The sequence below is a fragment of the Perissodus microlepis genome, chromosome 13 (genome assembly GCF_051167445.1).
Source record: "Perissodus microlepis isolate ML-2025 ecotype Zambia chromosome 13, ASM5116744v1, whole genome shotgun sequence".
Classification (NCBI taxonomy): Eukaryota; Metazoa; Chordata; class Actinopteri; order Cichliformes; family Cichlidae; genus Perissodus; species Perissodus microlepis.
In genome coordinates, this window is record NC_140473.1 from 27,855,749 (window position 1) to 27,876,080 (window position 20,332).

At 38.5% G+C, this 20,332-nt stretch overlaps 1 protein-coding gene across 1 annotated transcript in view; it reads right to left on the reverse strand.

Moving 5' to 3' along the window:
• LOC146375286 (protein kinase C epsilon type-like) overlaps nt 1–20,332 on the reverse strand; it is an 88,351-nt gene that overhangs the window by 53,056 nt on the left and 14,963 nt on the right. The window contains exon 2 of the mRNA XM_084949299.1: nt 1,094–1,157. Coding sequence (XP_084805425.1) covers nt 1,094–1,157 — 64 coding nt within the window. The remainder of the gene's footprint in view (nt 1–1,093; nt 1,158–20,332) is intronic.

A 20,332-nucleotide genomic window follows, 5' to 3' on the forward strand; every position in this document is an offset into this window, starting at 1 on the left:
CTTCTTCAGTTCTAAGGTCAAATGGTGGAGAGTCCCAGATTTAAACCCAGTGGGAGGCAAAGGAGCTTGCAAAGAAAGGTGTCTGGACTTCTTTAAGTTGCTTGAAGACGTTTCACCTCTCATCCGAGAAGCTTCTCAGAAGAAGCTTCTCAGAAGAAGCTTCTCGGATGAGAGGTGAAACGTCTTCAAGCAACTTAAAGAAGTCCAGACGCCTTTCTTTGCAAGCTCCTTTGACTATGATGACCTGGATGACTGAGAACCTTCACAGACAACCCAGTGGGAGTTTCCCCCCAAAGAGGGACAAAGGACCCCCTGATGATCCTCGACCTAATCACATGAGCCAAGGTGTGAAAACGGGTGTGGGTCACAATTTCTTTCCAAGCTCCTTAGACTACGATGACCTGGATGACTGAGGACCTTCACAGACATATACTTGAGCTACTGCAGTTAGAAACTTTAACTTTTTAACTGTTTCTAACTGCATGGTAAGAGATTAATGGTGTAGTCTATGCTTTTATTTTAGCTCTGACATACCTTTGAACTGTACTTACATATTTAACTTTACAAATACATCACTACTAGCGTTGTTATTAAAAAATGCAAAATAACAAATTATTGAACTGTCATTGCATATTTATGTATCCTATTACTCTGTCCCATCTTAAAGATAGTGTTATTAATATCCTATTTATCTTCAATATTTGTTATATGAGCTTATTTGAATTTTTTGATATAATTTATTAAAGTTTATAAAACATGCTGCAAATATGTGTAAGGACTTTGCACACATGCAAGGTGTTTTAATACATCTGAATGTGGCAACACTGGTTTTCTGCAATACAATGAGGAGAAGGTATTGTATTGCAGATACCTTCTGCAATGTAGCATTAGCTGTGAGAGTCAGAGTGACTTCACAAACACAGCCTTTTGCCTCGTAATACAACATCTTCATCATCACTTTACACTGAAAGCTCCTGCGATAGTTACACAGCAGCTTTTAACAAGAGATAAGTGAGACCGAGAGCAGTCGCTCTGTGTTACATACATGGCAGACCCCGCTGAGCTTCATAAAACAGTTTCCCTGAGTTCTTACCTTCACTGGAAGATCCTGATAGGTCAATAACAACATACACCTTCCCCTCTGGTTCCAGGTCAATCTGCAGAGAGAAAGGTAATGAGGAATAAAATAAGAAAAAGACAAAAAGAAAAAAAAAATAGACAAACTCGTACTAAACGATGCCAAATTAGCAGCTCATGCTGCAGTGTACTCATAGGGGTCAACTTAATTCCTTTTATACTAAATGAAACTGAATTATTCCTGAAAATAAGAAAATGATTCTTTAATAAATAATAATTAATTAACAATGCTTCTCTACTTCTTTACGTGTTAGGACCATTCACTCATCCTACACAGTTTTCCAGGATTCCATAAAGGGCAACACGCATAAAAAAAATCACAATCCCCCAAAATAAAAACATTTAGAGATAAGATAAGATAGATAGAGATAGAAAGCATTGCAGTTATGAAAAGCATTAAACAAAAGACATGCAAATATGTAAAACATGTCATTTTTCTCAAAGTATCATTGCATGTTTAAGGAAATTGGTGTTTGCAAGGATGTTACGAGGCAGCTAAGGCAGCTAGTTAGCAGAGTCAATAAGAGTAGCTTATGTATTGTTTTGGTTGTTTATTGTATTGTATTTATGCTTTGTTTTTTTTAATGATACTATTAAATGGGGGGTTTTATATACTCCTGATAGAACAATGAGTCATTGCAAACCTTTATAAAGAGCGACCGATGCAAAAATAATATCTATCAAAATATAAGGCTGCTAGACTCACAGAGAGAAAACAACTGCGATAGATATTTCTGATTATACTGTCCAGCGCTATCTATGTTGGTTAGATATCCTGAGTAAGCGGAAAATCACACTGAATGATGCCCGTAGCTTCATGTGCTCAGATAACTCTTAAGTGGTGTGACTCAGCAATTTATAACAATCAGGCGCTATCAGTTTTAAAATGCATGAACTTCATGCAGCAGTAAGACCATTTAAATATATATGATATAATTCAAATGAAAAATTATTTAAATGAAGAGGTGAGAAGATGGGGGACACAGGTTAGTCTGGTAGGGATTTAAGCCCCGATTAGGGTGTGTCTTTGACCAAACGGTACATCTTACAAGACCATCCTCCAGACAATGCCTGCAAGTGAAGCCAGAAGCAGAAGGTTGCCCAGGCTGCAGCGGACTTGCGTGCCTCAAGAGACCAACATGGAAACCACAGGGCGAGTGAGCTAAAACCAGCTGCAAAGTTGTTACTCTGACAAGCGAACAGGGCAAGAGATGCAAAGTGAGATGTAGACAAAGGGAACCATTAAAAATCCTTCCACAGCTTCACCTGAAGGCACCTTGTGAGTGTTGCATCCTCTAAACACATCTTGTTGGCTGAGGACTCTCTTTTAGGCTGGAACTGAGCTAAACATCAAGTGAATTCTAACTTTCAGGCAGGGTCAAAAGTGCAATCAAGTAAAAGAAAGACGTGCACTGACTCACAACACAAGGGGAAAAAAAACATGAGTTTCCTAGAATTACTAGTTTTATTCCAATACCACTGGAAACCAAAACTGCAAATTAAATTAAAATACAATTTTCCATCCACCTAGCCCTACCAACAACTTCCCAGATTTGATACCATCTGAATTTGAAAACGCATAAAAAATCCAGACTTTTAGACAAGGGGCACGTGGTCTGATGGAAAACTGCTTCTCATCTGCTATCACTATGCACCATCACTGCAAGCTAATTAGCAGAGATCAGTGGAGCAAGAACAGGGGGTGCATTACCCTGCTCTGCCTTCCCTTCTTCAAAGTTTCAGTCACCTTGTCTCAGTTACAGTTAGAGTGGCAGGTATGTAAATGTGAGGTCTGTTTTGTCAAATGTTTTTGCATGCTATGTTGCTCTCTTGCATGCACAATTATGCAATGAAAAAACACAAACCCTACCAAAAGAAGTTTTAAATAGGGGATTGTTCAAAGGACAGCCCTATGATGTGATTGTTTCACATGTGGTTTTCACAGTATTTTCCGTTATGTGCTTATGGTATTGGAAAAAAAAAGCAACGCAACCAAAAATTTTTACCAACCTGTGAGAAACCGTACAACTGTGGCATCCTGTTGGGCCAAAATATCACAGTGCCACTTGCAAGACACACTGGCAATGTGGCAAGAAAGTTCAAGGAAAAACAGCTGTGGCGTGCAGTTGAGATTGACACATATCCTGTCAGACACCCACACGTCAAATATATACCTCACAAACACTCACAGCCACACTCTCACAGGCATAAGACCCATATGTAAATATCGAGGAGTCTGAATGGTTTTAGGGAGAAGTTTAGGGAAGTGGAGATTAATGAGTGCCTGCACGTGTGTGTGCATACAGTATACATCAAAGCATGTATGTCTGCACCTTAGCACACTTGAGCAATCTGATGAAAGTGGGTACTGGCTGAAGGGTTCACTGAGTTTCTACCAGCAGATTGTACCACCCACGGTGGTGATAATCCCAATGTGAACACACACATTCACACATTCACACGCACACTGTGAACAGCAGTAAGCGAAGACTCGTGCAGTGAAGGCGAACAGGCGTGGGTTCAGTAATGTATACAGTAAGAGATGGAAAGCAGAGAGAGGGAGACGGATGAGGGGGAGGACAGAGAAAGTTTGTTGGCTCGTTCCAGTACGACAGTGAAGGAGAAGGAGGAGGGGGAAGAGGGTAGCACTCTTCCTGATCTTTTTTTTTTTTTTGCAGTTGTAGTTGTTAAAACACATTTTATATCCAGTACTTGTTCCTGGAATGGCACTTCTTTTTCTTTCCCCGCTTAATGGATCTTCATCATTAGGCAGGACAGTACACTGTGAACATTTTGAGGTTTAACAAGATAATTATTCTCATCCATCTGCATTTTCTAGAAGAACAAACGGAAGGAAGGAAGTCATTGTGGCAGATGGACAGATGAGAGAGGCAAAAAATTACCATGAAACTGACAGAGGAGGGACAGTTACATTCTGGTGACAAGACTGAACGATCTATAAACAATGAAATTACTCAAATTTGGGCTGTTTTTGTTGCCTCTGTCAATCAAGCAAAGAAAGTGTGTTGTCTTTGTGACAGATATGGAAAGAACATGTAGGTGTACTGACAAGTGTATTGGGGATGTGTTGTTTTTCTAAACCCATACGCACTAAAATTATCCAGGGTAAAAATGTTTTATAGAGAGGGATTGACATTAAGTGTAGTTATAAGTCAGGCAGATTGTTTGGAAGCAGTAAAGCAGGCCAATGATAGCTGTTTTTGATGAATAAAATGGGCTGTTTCCCATAACTGCTACAGCACCAGAAGTCTTTTTGCAACCAGAAGTATAACAATCTGGCTGTTCATCCACCCATCCACCTTTGCTTATTCAAGCCTGGGTCATGGAGGTAACAGTTCCTTTAGTAACGTTCCTTTTCCCGGCTAACAAGGTGTTCTCAACCCACCTGAGAGATCAATGCAAAAAACAGAAACCAGATCCTGAGAAAGTGCAAACCTTCCATCACTTGGTTACTCTGTTAAAATGGCGTTCATTCCCCTTTTCATACATTTTTTGAACAGAACTGGTGACAAAAGGCAGCCTTGGTGGAAACCAACACAACTGGGAATGGCCTGTAGCAATATACCCCTACTATATACCCCACCCCAAGATACCCCATACTCTCAAAACACCCCAACACACCCACATACATGCTCAAGGGGATAAACAGTTTATCCGGCATTCTGGATAGGACAATAACCAGATTGCTCCTCCTGAGTCCGAGGTTTAACTAATGGATAGACTCTCTTCTACAGGACTCCAGTACAGATCTTCCTAGGGAGGCTGTGGATTGTGATCCCCCTTTAATTAAAGCACACTCTCTGTTCCACCTTCTTAAAAAGGCAAACCATCCAATGGTCTGCCAATCCAGAGGAATCGTGCCAGATCTCTGTGCAAGGATGGGTCAACCAAGACAACCCCACAACATCAAGAGGGTTAAGGAACTCAGGCCGAATCTCATTGACCCCAGGGCCCCTTCTACTTGGGTGGATGAGAGTTGTTTAACTATCTCAGTGACATCACCCCTAGTGATGGATAAGGTACCCCCCACATTCCTAGAGTGCTTCCTCCATGGAAGCAGTTGAGGAGATCATCCAAGTATTCCTTCCAACACCCAACTATATCCACAGTGGAAGTCAGCAGTGCTCCATCCCCGCTGCACATAGTGTGACCAGATGATTTTCTCCTCCCTAATCATCTGATGGCTTGCCAGAATTTCTTTGAGGGCAGCCAAAAGTCCTGCTCCAGGGCCTTAACAAACTCCTCCCACACCCAAGTTTTTTTTATGAAGGTCCATGCTGGTTATTTGGGATGTGCCTGACGAGGCCCAGCAGGCAAAGGCCAGGTAACCAGGCACTCTCTCTAAACCCTTTAAAGACCAATCACCTGCAAAGTTAAAATTACCAATTACTGTTTGGCATGCAGTTGGCAAATGTTTGCAGACATTTTCCAGCCCATTCTCACTCCCGAGGCGTAATATATTGACGATTTGTCAAGTCCCGAGGCATTCCCGGGGAACGCGAAAGGTGACCTTCCGCATTCTTATGCTACGCACCGGGTTAGGGATGAAATCCAGTAGAATGACGCTCCCGTGGTAATACACATTCCAGCCATGTATTCCCTAACCCTAACCATAACCTTATCCCTAACTTTAACCAGCACTTTAATGACGTTAGATAGTGTTTTCCAAAGCAATTTAAGTAAAAAAAAAACATACATGCGTAGAACGGTTCTCATGTTTCCTAATTTTTCCGATCTCGTAACATAGGGACGTGTTGTCACCTGGCGCAAAATGTTACACTTTGGGAGTGAGAACGTGTTGCATATTCCATGCAAACTACAGGCAACTGTAGCAATCTGCTAACGACTAATCACATCACTTGCCAACAAATTTTCCCTAGCAATCTGAGATTGTCCATAATTTTTGCCTGGAAAAGGAAGGTGTGGGTAATTTTAGTTTTACATTTACGATAAAAGAATATGTGAAGCCCCAAACTTAAAATCAGAGACCTACACAACAAACATTCAAAAGTATAAACACTGGTGTAGAGCCTTAGAATGGAAACAACATCAGGAAAGAAAAAAGCGCTGTGTCCATCAGGACCTCAAAGATCACAGCACACATGCACACAGTGCCTTTGAGGTCACAGCTCTCCATTCATCTACTGCTACTGAGCGTGCTCAAACTCACAGGTGCAGATGTCACTAAATACAGATGCTGAAGAGGAAGGAAAAGGCCCTTCAGTGTGCATGTCCGCTGGTTTTGTTATTATGAATTCACTCCCATACACATGGCACACGCTCTAGATTTACTTGTCATCGCTGTTTAACTGACAGCCCACAATTTTATGAGTTCGACTGGTAAAAGGAACATTTTAAGATTAATCAGGGAATAACTTCATCATATGACTTCACATAAAACAAATCCATTTTTCAGTTTTCATAAAAATCAAACATGTTAATGTGAGATGTATGTTAATTCAATCTAGATTTGATTGGTTATAAACAAATAGAACAATACTGTATATCTGCTACTTGATTTCACTGGCAGATCAAACGTCACATGGTTTTCATCAATTAGTACTTCACTGTGCATATTGTGTTGTATATCAAACAAGGAGTCAAATTTAATAGATATTTTTTTCTTTCGAAAAGCCTTAAACTGTACACTTATTTATAGCGGAAAAAACACACATACAGACACACACAGACAAACAAATGCGCACATAGGAAAATTAAATTGCAGCCTTTAACTCAATTGAGCAGGTTTTCCTCCATCCTGCCTCATCTGCCCTAATGCATCAAAAGCATGTGTGTGTGTGCGTGTGTGTTTGTGATTTATGTTAATAACTGTAAAGTGCTGAGATGATCAGTCATTCTGTTCAATCTTTTAACACCATGAATGTTCATCACAATTATCCTTTTTCTGTGTTTGCTCTCACACACCTGCTACACTCTCTGCCCGAGTCATGAACAGGACCCCAACATACATGAACTCGTCCACTGAGCGAAGGCCTCAGACTTGGAGGTGCTAATTCTCAACTCTGCCACTTCACACTCGGCTGCAAACCGCCCCAGTATGAGCTCGAGGCTGTCACTCGATGAAGCCAACAGGACTTAATAATCTACTACTAGCATAGGTGAGATCCTATACCTGCAAATTCTTTCCATAAAAATCATTAACAATCTGGAACAAAGGGAAGCCTTAGTGGAGTCCAACAGCCAACTAGTCTACAACTACCATGACCAAAACATATGTAGGGACTTTTTGTTACTTCACTGCTACTGTATAAAATGAATTAGAGATGCAATTAAGGACTTTTTGAACAGCTTAATTTTTGTTTATCAGCCTTTTTGCAATTTACTAAGCAGGAGTATATTTTGATAATAAATTGAGCAAAATGTATCTTATCCACAAAGCCCAAGATTGGTTATTTTATGCAGCTGTTGACTAAATTTGGGTCTTTTCTTTTTCTTTTTTCCCCAGGTAGAAACTTCAAACAATAGCCCTGGGTGTAAGGGGCAAAAGTGTGACTCAGCTGTATATTGCTGTGCAGCTTCTACTGTGTATGAGCATGTGTGAGAAAGTGTGAACTCCTAGTGATCCAGACTGGCCCAAAAATAAAGGTCCTTCAACAAGTCATGACTCCTTTCCACACCTGCCAGCTCTCTAAACACACAGAGACACACACACACACACAAACACACAGCCCCACTGGCTGTCAAGGTTGAAGTGAAATCACATGACTTTGGTGAACTCTTGGCTCTAAGCCGCTCCAGACACGCTGTACGCTGACACTCTGACGTTCTCTCCTCCAACATGAAAACAACAATGGTAATGTAATAATATATGTCACTCTGATTTTAGGGTCTAAATTTATGCAATTAACATGAATGAAATACTATAATCCAGAGAGAAAACTGACAATAAAATCATCGTGTTGTACAATCATGCTGTATTTTAGTAAGTCAGGAGTGACTGGGGAGTGCCCAAGACTAAGACCAAGTATCCAAGTCTTTCAATGCCAAACTATCTGTGCAGCCAACTTGTTTACCAAACTAGAAACACCGAGCGAAACATCATGCACTCCCATGGTAAAATTCCCTCTTTAACAGGAGGAAAAAAACATTTACAGATTGCTACAGAAAATCTTTTCAGTTCATTTGAACTTTCAGTTCATGTGATCAACCAAAATGCCCAAATTCAAAGCATAAAAATGGAATTCCTCAAACCAATCTCTAATATCATGGTAGCTATGTACAGCTTTTATGGAGTGTATAAAAAAAGACACTAAATGTGGCCACATTTCAATGTGGACAAAACTATTATAAAACATATTCAGCGATCAGGATTAAGCGCGGATGTGGTCTCAAAAAAGAAGAGAATCACAACTGCGAGAGAAAAACTCTGAGTGATAATGAGTGAGAGACAAAGCGAGAGCGAGAACAGGGAGCACATTGTGTTTTATCTATTCTCCGTGACAGAGAGCACACGGCCCCTGTGGACTGACACACTGCAGAACCTTCAGACACACACACACAAACACAGACACACTGCTAAACTTGTAAGAGCGCCTGTTGAACACACGCCTAACATAAACCCATGCAAGCTTGGTATAAGCTTGCTCTTCTGCTCTAAGAGCTCCAAAGAACTGTCTCAGATTTCAGTTTCATCCCGTTTCAGCTTGTTGGCCTGATGTGCCCCTTTCTCAAGGAAGTGATGATCATGCTTCAGTTCACCTCAGTGTAGCCACTTTGTCACTAGGTTAATTTCTTTAATTTTTCATTTCTTTTTTTTTTTTTATTATTGCATTAATCCATTTTCATCACCAAAAAAGGGACATTGTAACATTAGATATAATAATGCAAAAAGGGTTATGAAACTACCAGAATCATAAAAGCTGGTGAAAACAAATTTGGTCATAAAAACAGACAAGACAATAAATAAATATAAATAAATATAAACAAATAAAACTGTTTTTTTAAGTAATGAAAAAATGTCAACAATGAAGTGATGCATGCGTATCACTGTTGTGCATGGGATGGATGGAGGTAGACAAGCTGAGATGGCAAACATTGCCACATTTACAAGAAACATGCAGAAAACGAAATCCTTATCCAACAAATATCTGAAAATCTCTAATATGTTACAAAATTTACAAAACCTATAACCTTTCAAAAGGGTTTCATAACTTCATTCTCACTCAACCAGCAAATTAGGTCACATTGCAAAGATGCCCAGTGGTCTAATGGATAAGCTATCAGCTACTGTGGGTTCAAGCCCCATCTGGGTCATATATATAGAGTCATATATAGACAATCCCTATGGTTGCAAACACATCTCTGGGCCTATAGAAGTTGATAAGAAAGCATCCTTCTGGTCTGAACTCTTTCATTATAAGTATAAACTCATCACTTCAGTTTTTCATTTGTTTTAATATTTTATTGATTTAAAGTGAGAGAAAGAAGCATTATCTGAGATACGCTCACTGGCTACCAACACATAAATCATTAGTTGGTAGCCAGCGAGTACGGCGACAGTCAGGTCCACCACTCACTCATCACATCTGATTTCTCAGACTTGACAAACCAGTTGGTGGTGTATTCAGCACAGACTTTTTGCACCATATGCTGAGCAGTGTGCATGATGTATAAATGCAACGAAAAAAATGTGTTTCTTTTTAGATCTGAAGGTCTATAGAGACTCTGTAACCCAGAGTAAAGGACGAAATGAAAATAATGTCTTTTGCTGTTGCAGTCAATTAATGACAAACAAATGGAGGCATTAAACCCAAGAAGTAAGATGAGTGCACATATGTTCTGGCTCCAGAGAATGACTTTAAACAGCTGGATTGTTTCTACTAATGCACTGGATTTACTTCAAACAAACCAGAATTACGACAAACATACAAATATACACACTTAAACACACAGGCCCCCTGTCGGTTCCCATTCATAACTGTCCTTGTCTTTAGCCACGTCTGTCTTTGCCTAATTTGTCCCTGTTGAATAAGTGATGCCGCAGCATTGTGAACTAAGCAGCTATGGTGACACACACAGACAGACACAGTTTCTCTGCCTCATATAACTATTTCCACCAGAGTTATGCATTTAAAAGGGTTTACTTTATTAGCTGTCAGAGATTTATTTTTCAAATAAGACTTTTGTACTTAAGTTACTTTTGTTTTCTATTTTTATAAAACTGAAATTTTAAAAAATTGTGACAAAAAAACTAAAAACTAATTTTTCATAGATAAATATGTCATCCCCAATATTCTGCTCTTATTGACCTACATTCTAACTCAATAAGAGAAGATAAGAGAGTGTCGCTTTTTTTTAATCTACTGCTGCAAACTGACACTAACAATACAGAGGATTCTCACACACAGCTACAGTTGTCTGATAATGTTTGATCCATTGCATATTGATCAGCCAGAAGCACCACAGAGGGGGACCTTGACCTTTCCTCGTTTTCCAAGCTGCATATCCTTAAATCCTTCACTCACTCCCCTCACACAAAGATTAGAGGAGAGGAGACAAGGCAACTTCCCCAGGCGCCTGCTTAGTGGCTGCCCACTGCTTCACTGAGCGAATGGGTCAAATGCAGAGAAAAAACAAGTAATTTCCCCACGGGGATCAATAAAGTATACATTATTATTATTATCTCCCTAAATGGGACTTCTAACCTCACTGTGACATTAGGCACAAATGCACCATACGATTTTTGCTGTAGCCTAATTAATGCTCATGATATGTTTTGCAGAATACTTTTAATTAATTTACAATATGGTAAAATATGACAAGATAACTATTATATAGCTACGAGTTCTCCTCTGGTTGTGGTTTGCATATTCCACAACTGTGTCATCCCTCTTTAACATGATGAAGACAAAAACAGCACCTTTGCCCCTCCAGCATACTCCAGATGTAATTTAGGAGTTAAGACCTCTTTCAATATGGCGTGCTGACACTGAGGCAGGGGTACAAAGCACAGAGGACACAGTTAGGAACAAATTAGAGAAATGAGAAAACCCTTTTTCTCCTACTTCATGCAAAACTACAAGCCTGCTTTACTGTTTCGGGAATTTAGAAGCTGTTCGGGAAAAGAAAGGAGATCAACCAAAACAAAGACATTAATGCAGCTCATCAGGTTTGTAAGATGAACACAACGGGGGAAAGATAAGACAGAGATGTTGCAGTTCGAGGAGTTTTAAGAGCTGTAGTTAAGCTCACAAGGGATTTCTCCCCAAAACTGTAAAAACCTTCACTATGGGAAGCTTTTAAGAGGAGAGTTGCCCCATTTATTGTCATTAATGATCCAGCATTAGCTGTATGTAACAAGAAACCGGAATAACTGAAAAAACTAAATTATCCTGGTTAGTCCAATCAATATTTGTGGACATGGATGTACTTGTCTCAGTAATGCAGAACAGCCAATTAGTCGATCCACATACTCACTGGCAAAGAGAGAGTCGGAGCAAGCGCCATACTTTAGAACATCCTCTCACATCCTCACAACAACCTGCCACTGTCTGAAGTACGTTTCCTTCCCCAATACAAAAACTTTGCCTACTTGCACCATAAATGAGCTTTTCTATTCTTATCGATCACTTAAAGCATTTTACTTAATAAGTTACGCTTACACAGGCATGGGCACAGGGCTCGGTCTAAATGATGCGTGGTGACTTTTGAGTGACTTTAGTGGCCTACTTCTATTTCCTAAATAGAACACAACCACATGATGTGCAGGACTGTGTCACAGCTTATGATGACCCATTGTCAAGGCGTTTCCTTGCTGAAAATAGGTCTTTGGTATAAATGAATAAATGAACCTGGACTTTAAAATATTCTAATCAGTGTGCTGGTGACTTTCATTTGGAGTAAGTCCAAAAGTGTCGAGTCTTGACTGAAAATAAGGGGAAAATAGTGACGGGGAATGGCAAAGCTTGAACCATGGATGATAACCTGTGCTCAAACCTTTATCTTGACATTAAATGTTCTTTTTGATCTCATTTCATTTTTTTAAACCACAAAGAAAAACTTAAACATATGCAAAATAGCAGATGAACGAATGAGATGGCATTGAGGCAAAATTATAAATGTACACACTGTGATAACCAAAGTAGGTCAAAAATGTCTATCATCTAAAAATATAGCACATTTGGCACACTGGATAAATATATAGCAAAGCATATCTGCAGTTTTTGTATTGAATTCTCCTTTTCCATGCTAACTAAATTACTCACATGTTGCTCAAATTTACAACAAAATCTTGAATAATCATGCCTCATAGTGCTGTATCACCCCAACAGAGCACTTTGCTGTCAGACTGCTGGCTTGCATGTGGCTCCTGGAGTATTTAAAAGTAAAACGGGAGGCAAAGCCTCCAGCTTTCAGGCCTCTCTTCTGCAGAGCCAGGTCCCACTTTGGATTCATAACACAGAGACACTCTCTACTTTTAAGATTAGGGTTAAAACTTTCTTTTTCATAAAGCATATAGGTGTAATGTTTTATTTAAGTCATCTATACTTATACATCAATACTTGTTATTAATCTCTGGCTTTCCCTCACTTTGTGTCCTTTGTCCTGTCTAACTCCCCTCACCTACTGCTGTTTACGGCAGATGCCGCAGCCCCTCCCTGAGCCTAGTTCTGCTGGAGATTTCTTCCTGATAAAACTGAACTTAATTAAATAGAATTTTCACCTCAGCCACCACATTGTGCACATTACATGCTGTGGACTGATTTATAGCGTAAATTACTTGATTGTGCAAATACAGTCTGTAAGGCATACTTCCCCTGATTGGTTAACTGAGGTCCTTTAGTTTGTCACTTTTATCTGGCTTTAAACAAACACTGTACCAACCAGGTAAATTTAATGAGCATACACACACAAACACACCTCCACAAATATATCAGCAACTGCTGGACTGACAGTACAGAATTTTAATATACTGCATGTTAGTTTGTATGTTTCACAGCCATAAACTAGTCTTTGCAGCATAAGACTTTAAAGCATTAAGTTAGAAAAATGGCACACTGAACCTCAACTTCCACAACCAAATCACTCTCAGTGTGCCTATGCAGATCCCTTAGAGGCCCTCTATGACAATATCTGTATGTACCATTTGAGCGCAAGTGCATCTGTGCAAAAAGCAGCAGTTGTGGTTTCTCACAGATGGAGATAGAGATCATTGCCTGGAATAACGGAAGAGAGAAAAACAGAGATTGAGGAGAAACATGTGCATTAACCTCCAACTGACTCGAGACAGGGTGGATGACGCTCTAAGGGAGCAGGAAGAGAAGTGGGGAAAGAGACAGACAATACTGGAAGGAGATTCAGAGACAACTATACTCACAGTTACCACTGACTGCCACACAGCGCCTCAGTGTCCAAACCAAATGTTAACAAATGTATCTGAAAACATTTACTTAACAGAGATAATACATGCCGGTGCAGACATCAAAAGAAAATAAAATACTGTACATAAAATCTAATACTCATAACTAGAGCTGGGCAGCATCTCCAAACATTTGTATCACGATATCTTCTGAGTTTTTGAGTTTGCATTGACTTCTTCTTTTCTTTGGAGTTTATAAAAAACTCTTGTATCCTCATAAAACAACAAAGAAGACATAAAAACAATAAAACACAGCTAAAACAATACACGCTCCACTCTCAGGCTCTGTCAACAACAATTAAATATTTGGCACAGGGCTTCAGAGCCAGTCCTTAAAAGACTTGTTATGATTTTGACTTAGCAGTAATGTCTGCTGTCACTGTTTTTAAAGCAAGTCAACATCTGGCTCATTACCTTTAGTATTTCCAACACACAGCTGTTACATGTAGATTTGAAACAAACTCCATTTGGGCTAATTCTTCCAAACTCTGGGGCACCAGTTACTCTGTCGCTGGGTTAAAACATTATCTTTGCCTTACCTGGTTCCTGAGTTGCCTCAGTGAAGTCCATCACACAAGAAGCACAATGACAAACAGGCGCAGTGAAGCAAAATAAGCAAAATGATTCTCATATTTAAAAAATAACAATATTTTCTAAAAAAGGAAAACACAACTGGTTTCATCGTTAAAAACCGGTCTGCAGGATTCCTTCTCTCCTATTTTAACATCCAGTAGCTAGCATTACCAGCATTTCCTTCACCTTTGTAAGTTTATAAATGTGACATTAATAATGTTAAAAATAATTTTCTTGACTTTAAAGTAGTGAGCCAAGAAAATTAGTTCTTAGTTGTAGTAATACAGGCCTCTTCTCTAATGGCTGCTAATATATTATTTTTAGACAACTACATGGTCCACAATAAATTAATAGTGTGAATGAAATTCAGATCAGTACGCCACATGTAGAACTATACAACCCGGCAATATTGGTCACTTAAACTTAAACACCAGGGTTTTTATAGTTAACCAAAACGAATCTAAAAACTAAAACTAGATGTGAAAGGACTTTATTGTAGCTGGAAGTTTCACCTCATTCACGCAGCTCCTGAAGCAGTTTAATATTCCTCGGCGGCATTTTTTCTGCTATTTAAAATTCGCCACTTTCTAAAGTGTCAATTTCATTCATTTCTGGAATTACCTGAGGAAACTTCTTTGGATAAAATTATTAATAAAAACATTCATAAGAGAGGGGCGATTAAAGAAATCTATACTATATTATTAGATCTACAGTCTCCTTCTCTCTCCATCCTTAAGGCACAGGGGGAGAAAGACCTTGGGATGGATATAACAGATGAACTCAGGCAATCTTTTCTCCACAGGGTACACTCCTCTTCTATATGTGCCAGGCATGGGCTCCTCCGATTCAAGGTCCTACACCGATTACATATCTCCAAGGAAAACTTAGCCAAGTTCTATCTGGGAGCTGACCCAGATAGAACAGATTATTAATGTAAAGCAGAAACAGGTTCACTCCTTCATACTTTTTGGACGTGCCCCAATCTTCATAACTATTGGGTGTCTATATCTAATACCTTTTCAGAGATATATAACATTAAATTTGATCCTTCTGCTCTTAGGCTGTCTTTGGAGTGACACCTCAAAGTCACTCTCTCAAAATACTATTCGAATTCTATTGTCTTTGCTTCACTTTTAAGATGGAAGCAGGAAGCTCCTCCCACACATGAACAGTGGCTTGCAGACCTCATGAGGTTTTTTCAACCACCAAATTTCTTAAGGCATGGCAGCCATTTCTATTTAAAACATTTAAAATGATCACCTTATCATGACCTGATACCAAATCTCTACATCACTATCGTAGTTAACTGTACACTGAATGTCCCTTATACATTTTATTTTTATATTTGGGTTTTGTTTGGGGGCTTGTTTGTTTGTATTTCTTCTCTCTTTCTGTTATCTTTTGTGGTATTGTACATATTGAACAGCAAAGTACTGTATATTCAAAGTTTTCCCAGTAACATGCTGTTGTAACTGAAAATAAAATTCTTAAAAAAAAACTAGATGTGAAAGAAAAATGTTTCAATTAATTAAAATCAAAATAGAAACTAGACTTTAAAAAAGCCAAAATAACTGAAATGGTTTTGGGAACCTGGAAATCTGAGTAAAATAAAATAATAAGATAGAGGTAGTATCTTTAATTTTAGTGCTTCTTAAGCTGGTAAAATTTGTTATCATAACTTACCTGATGATGCTCTGTTGGACATGTTTATTGAGACTCTAGATGTCTATAAGACTGTACCTATAAGTCAACAAAAATATAAATATGATATAACTCAGACAAACACTGAACATAATTTAGTAAAAAATGTCCCTTGAAAGAGATCCTTCACACTTAATGTACATTGTGTATTAATACTAGTTTAGCATACCGTTGTGTTTAGCAGCAACAACCTAAAAAAAGATTTTGAACGAAACTCTTTCAATGCAGTTTAATTAATTAAATTCAGACACTTTCTCTTGAAGAAAAAAAAAACACATCCACTGCCCGAAGCCCTTACTGTGCGTTCTGTGTTAACAGACACTTGTTATCTGCAGAATATGTTGCATGTATCCTTATGACTTTGTGCCTTGAGGGGAAACTGACTGTGGGAGGAGCAACAAGAAAATTACAAACTTCTTTTACAGAGCTGAAAAACACAACTACACTGCACAAGTTCATCTTCTCGATAATACTCGTGTTTATTGCTCTCTCACTCTCAGCATGAGTGGAGGAGAGAGGAAGAGACCGCCCACACACCCATCTGCTTCTACTACTACTGCACACACACACACACACACGCAAAAACACATACATACATCTACATTCAAAAAATCACGCGAAAAAGACACAAATTATGCATTAGTATTAGCAATTACACCACAGCTTTCCAACTTAGATCCATTGTGCCACAAATGTCTGCAAGAAAGTGTTTTGTATGCACCAGCCTATATTATGGTCTTGGTGTTCTTCCAGGTCTCTTGTACTGTGTGATCTATTTGAACACGTTGTCATGTTGCTAAAAAAAAAGGTTGTCTCTGGGTTATCTTGCACACACTTCACACAAACACACACACACATATTCACAGTACACACATAGTATATCATACTGTCCTCGCCCGCCAACACTAATTCAAAACATACCTGAAGCATTAGTCGACCATTAGCTCCACTTAAAGATTTATATTAGAGCTGTTTGGCCTTTATAAACAGCAGGCTGCAGAACACAGCCCTGTACTGAAGGCCTCGAACACACCACATGACAAACATCTTAACTTGTAAATTTACAAGTTGAAAAAAAAAAAACGAATTACTCAAGATGTCTGCATCTGCTCTGGATGAAGAAACTACTATGAGAAATATCCAGAAACATGTGACTTAAGATTTATCTCTGTTTGATCAACAGAAGATGAATGTTAGACATTTTCAACCAAATAAAACAGCAGTTTGTCAAAAGTCTAGACCCATGCTGGCACCATATGAAAATAGGTAACAGGGTATCTATTCTATGTCAGAGTGAACACTGTGGTTATTTTAAAATTAATAGTTTATTTAGATGCCTCTCCTGTTGCACAGAAACAAAAAAGAAGCTAAAATTCAGTTCAGTTCTATTCTATTTATGTAGTGCCATTTCACAAAACCAGTCACTTCAAGGTGATTTATATTGTAAGGTCAACACCCTACTAGACAGAAAACTCCAAGAATCAGATGAGCCACTATAAACAAGCACTCCGTCACAGGGGGGGGGGGGCTTTGCTTTTAACAGTAGCAGCCAGAAGACAACAAGAGAGAAAGGGAGTACACACTAGCTTTGGTGGAATCGTAACTGGAAATGGGATACTGGCATACCTTTTATCTGCATCTAATGTAAATCAAACCACAGTTTACACAATAAACATGATGTACTGAAGAAGTCTCGCAAGTAATGACTGAGACCATAATTTCACCACAAATGAGTTTACCAAAGTCATAACTGTAGTAAGCACTAGGGGAGTTTTGTCATGTATATATATCATCTATATATACAATATATAGATTGTATATATACAATACAGTCTATGCTGGCCATCAGAGAGATGGTTTAAGAAGCTTCACTAGTGGCTCCACTTTTCATTTTCACAGGCAATGTCCATCTTTTATGTACTTACATACTGTAATATCAAGTAACAGGTTGATATTATCTGTCGATACTAACTACTTGCCGATCTGACAGTATGGCCATTTGTGATGGCCTACAAATGAAAAATTAAAGACAGGAGAAAGATATTGATATTGTATAGTTAGTCCACCAGACAACATTGTGCAACTTCCCAGCTGATCCGAGCAGAGTTGGGCAGAGCATAAATAAGTAAATAAATAACTATACATAACACACGTTAGGAAAATCTGTTTAAGACTCAAAAAATATTGGTCGATATATCAGATTTTTAAATGACCAAACATTGGTTTCGGTATCATTCTAATGGCGCCTATGCTTTCAGGTAGAGGGATTCATTTTGCTGGATTCAAAAAATGTTGTTGCAAGTTTATAATATACAAGTTAATAAGTTGCTAAACCCTAGGTTTGGCGAAACGTCAAGACAAAGGTGTAGTAAATATACTCTTTTTATTTTACGTTTTGCTTTATTTTGTTTTTACAATATCCGCAAATGAATAAGGGGGCAACTGACGAAGAAGTTTGGATACCTCCAAGAATTTGTGGTCTATCTCTGACTACGAGGTTGATTCAAAGATTCAATTATTAATGTCACATGTTGTCAACTGAAGCTTAATGAGCTTCATCTTAACCTAATCACACTGAGATGCATTCCTCTGGCGTAGGGGAGAGAGAAAACTGTCCCAAAGCCTTTACGGTATCACATGAGCTTTAGTCAAGCTGAAGTCATGTGGCTTCATGTATCCTCAAAGAGACCTACAGCTACAAACTCACTGACACTTGTACAGGAACACAGCACAGATAAACACAGAGATACAATCATCTAGGGGAAGTTTCATGAAGGCAAAAACTAATGAGAAGAATTATCTTGCACTTTTACTAAGAATGTCACCTAGATGAAAATTTGCAGAAATTTTCCAGTTATATACTGCATTATGCATATTTAGGTACATTCCTGTATGGCTGCTTGTGCTTCGAAAGCATGTTAACATTTCCGAAGCTTTTATTGAATCTAGCAAGACACATGATTTATTATTCCCCAGGACATCACGTTGCCTTACTTAAGAAGTCGACCGCTTTGGAAGCCAACAAGTTTTAATTTAGTAGACTCAGCTCTAGCCACGATTCACAGCTCAACAACTGTTGTCATATTTTGATTAAACTGATAGTTATATCTAGTTGGTACACCACACTGTAAAAAAAAAAAAAAGTAATATATAAGTATTTTACTGTGTATTTTACAGTTTTGTACAGTTTTTCTAGAATATCATTAAATTCACATAAATAGACTGTGATTTTACATTTCAAATGTAAAATAACATAAAATCACTGTAAATGTAATAAAACAGAATTTTCTTGTTTTTTAAATATATTTGTCTGTACATATGCATATTTAGATTGTTAAAATACATTCACAAATGTATCATAATTTCACAAATATTTGTCAATTATTTGACAGATTGAACTGTTAAATTCAAATGTAATGCTATGGAAAAATATATAAAATGATTCTTATAAACTTTTTTTTACATCAAATAATGTTATTTAGGGCGATCGTGGCTCAAGAGTTGGCAGTTCATCTTGTAATCGGAAGGTTGCCGGTTCGAGCCCCGGCTCGGACAGTCTCAGTTGTTGTGTCCTTGGGCAAGACACTTAACCTACTGCCTACTGGTTGATGGCCAGAGGGCGCGATATGGCAGCCTCGCTTCTGTCAGTCTGGCCCAGGGCAGCTGTGGCTACAACTGTAGCTGCCTCCACCAATGATCGAATGAATAGTGGAATTGTAAAGCGCTTTGAGGGTCTCGAAAAGCGCTATATAAATGCAATCCATTATTTTTATCATTTAAACCAACTAACTGCATATTTCTGTACATTTAAGTATTATTATTCATATTGCCGCATTCATTGACCTTGTTTATAGGTAATTTCATTGTTTAATCACATTAAAATGTTCCTAATTTAATGTTTAAAAGCACTTGAAAAAGGCAAAATCCCATGTAAAATTAGGGCAACAAACTGTATTGTCATTACTGAAAATAACCGTATTTTTATGAGAAAGTTATTTTCTGTTATTTTACGGTATTATTTTGGCGCCCCGGAATATTACTGGTTTTTTTTACAGTGCATCTCTACCTGACTGATCTGCTCTGCTTTTTCTGGGGTGGGGCCACTATCCAGAATACTGAGTTTACACCTAATTATGTGCATTAATAGTTGGATGGCTAGACGTTTACAGACATCTTTGCCCAACTGTTACATAAGAAGCTAAGTGGAAGACCACGAAAAGCAAAAGAAACCAATTACATGTATTTGTGTAATACAGAAGTAGCTGATCACGGCATCATAAGCCACTCAAATCCTTGAGTTTGGCTGAAAGCTTGATAAATGTCCACTCTGTGTTTGTGTGAATGGAACAACAGGGTGTTTTCTCTTCTCTCATCCTGTTTATGAGGAAATGTAGATGGTGCCTTACTAAGTTTAATTCTGTTGTGTGGAGCTCACCGGTGATTTACGTTGCAGACATTCCACAGATGCTTGACCTCTACACTGCAAATTATGATTTACAGACTTCATCAGGCTGCTACATA